General features: G+C 51.2%; 1 protein-coding gene across 1 annotated transcript in view; it reads right to left on the reverse strand.

Moving 5' to 3' along the window:
• Window positions 1-707, reverse strand: part of AQP3 (aquaporin 3 (Gill blood group)) — a 13,378-nt gene extending 12,671 nt beyond the window's left edge. Inside the window, exon 1 of the mRNA XM_010294778.1 lies at window positions 531-707. Within this exon, the coding sequence (XP_010293080.1) occupies window positions 531-638 (108 nt within the window). The 5' untranslated portion in view covers window positions 639-707. The remainder of the gene's footprint in view (window positions 1-530) is intronic.
• Between the last annotated feature and the right edge of the window lie 1,676 nt (window positions 708-2,383).

Below are 2,383 nucleotides of genomic sequence, written 5' to 3' on the forward strand. Positions count from 1 at the left end.
CGCTGATAAAGCCCTGGGGAGCCTGCAGCTGAAAGCAAAAAAACACCGCAACGGTTTAAGTTCTGGCTACTTCTTCTCCATAGGATGCACAAGGAAAACAAAGTGAGGTGAGGGAAGAGCTTTCACTTCCCCGGGTGATAACACTTGAAGTATTTCAGTGCCAAGAAAATATTCCAGGGCAGACAGAAAGGAAGTTTTACATGATCTTTAGCAAAACACTTGCTGCTTCCACAGAGACTTTTTCACTCCCTGCACTTCGCAGGCGCACGAAAGCCCCCCGCACACGCCCGCCGAGCTCTGCAGAGCCCACCCTTCTCCAGCAGCCCTGAAGCTGATCCTATGGCTACTTGAATGAATTTCTTTTCCTGTGGGTAAGGACTTCTTTGGTCCCCGCGGGGCAGGTTGCACTGGAGCTGGGCTGGTGCCCGGTGCAAACTCTGGCAGCAGCACAGCCCCCTGACTGGCACCATGTCCCCCCGCACGACCCCCCAGGGGTCAGAGAGCATCCCCCCAGCACAGCACAGACTCACCACCAGGATCAGCGTCCCCAGGCACTCAGCCAGCGCTTGCCGGACTAACTTGTTTCTGATCCTCAGGTGCTCCTCAATGGTAGCAAGAACGTCCTTTTGCCTCCCCATGGCAGCAGAGGTGCCCTTCAAGCAGCAGCAGGGAAAAAGCAGCAGCTGACAAAGCCTCAGCAAGGTTTCTTCCCCAGCAGAGCTGCCTTTGCTTATAAATAAGTTCTTCGATGCCTGACACACCTCCTGGGTAACCACACCCCTTCCACCCGCTCTTCAAACCCAACTTATTTTTTTTTCCCTTCTTTTCAGCTTGAGACAGGGTGGGAGGTTTTCTTCATTTTCTTTATGTCTTGCACAGGTGAGCAGAGGATTCAGGAGTTTGAGAAGAAGGAATTAAATGGAACAAGGATGTCCTGCTCAAACCCCTGTTATTTTCATCACTCACCACCTAAAACATGGGGCCGTATCTACCCCTCACCAGCTTCTAAAAGCTAAATGCATGGACTGAGTAGTGTCTTAACCCATTTGTGCAATCACAGTACCCTGCTTTCAGCTTCTTTTCCCTCCCAAATTCCTGCAGGATGGCAAAGTGATGAGTACTCCTGAGCTAATCCAGAGGCTGACAGTGCTTTTGCAGCAAAACTGTGGGGCAGGAGGGTTTGATCCCCCACACCTGTACTGCAGGCTGAGGCCAAGGCACCTCCTGACTCCAGCAATTACCCAGCTGAAGCTGGTATCACAAAGCAAGATCAGACATCTCTCCATGAAAATCTGCATTTGGGTCCAAACCCTCGTGTATCATTACAGTTTCTCCCCACTCCCAGGGCTTTGGGAGAGCATTTCCAGTCCAGTCCCCATGAAAGCTGTGAAGAAAAGTTGGGAGAGATCCCAAGTGCAGAGCCAATCCTTCACCATAGGACCTTGACGAGGAGACCACCGACTCACTGAGCCATACAGGAGCCAACCCTTGCTGCCTTTTCATCCTCAGTAACATCCTGTATCACCCTGGGACAGTTCCATGCGATGGTCTGAATGAAAGCTGTCCCAGTCTGTACCAACTGGGGTGAGGGCTGCTAACAGGACGCGTGCCACTTGTGGCATCTGGTTTCTGTTAAGCAAGTAGTAAAAATTCCCCGGGATCTTTGTGGGGATCTCACTGGGGCTTGATGCAGAGCAGCAGGGCTGAATTTGCAGGACTGAAAGGGACCCCTTTCCTTAATTGTTCCCCCGCCTCCACTGTAAAGCCACAGATGCCCAGCTTTTCTACTTCCCCTTGTTTAACCATCGACTTTCCTGTTGGAAAAGCAGAGCTTTTCAGTGCAATGGTAAATGGGCCTTTATTTCATACAGAAGCTGCAGCCAGCCCAAGGAGTAGAGTCAGGAATGTGGTTAAGAAGCAATAACATGTGAGGAATCAAATGCAGGGAAACAGTCGGGTCCAAACATAATTACAGGGACAGGAAACTTTCCTCATTACTTTGCGCTCAGGCCCAGCTGGTATCACCAGCATCAATGGGGTCCTCTGAACTACAGTGAGTGCTCTGTCAGCCCCAAGCACGCTCGCTGAGGCTGCGGTTTGCAAACCAGTGTTTAGGGTACCCATTTTTTACCTTCTCTCCCCTCACCCTCTTGCTGTGCATCACCCGAGCCATGGAGGATCCACAGCCACTCCTCTGCCTCACTTCCTCCTGCACTCCCTTCTCCTTTATATTCTGCTCCATCCTTTTCAACCTGACTCAGTATCAAAGCCGTCACAGCCACAAATGGAGCGGTGTGTTGGGGTTTTTTCCCTTTTGGCAGATCCTAAGCTACAGCCTGTGGGCTGCTTTGCCATTTGTTGAACCACCAGCATGCAAATGCTG

The sequence above is a fragment of the Phaethon lepturus genome, unplaced genomic scaffold (assembly GCF_000687285.1).
Source record: "Phaethon lepturus isolate BGI_N335 unplaced genomic scaffold, ASM68728v1 scaffold7659, whole genome shotgun sequence".
NCBI classification, from domain to species: Eukaryota; Metazoa; Chordata; class Aves; order Phaethontiformes; family Phaethontidae; genus Phaethon; species Phaethon lepturus.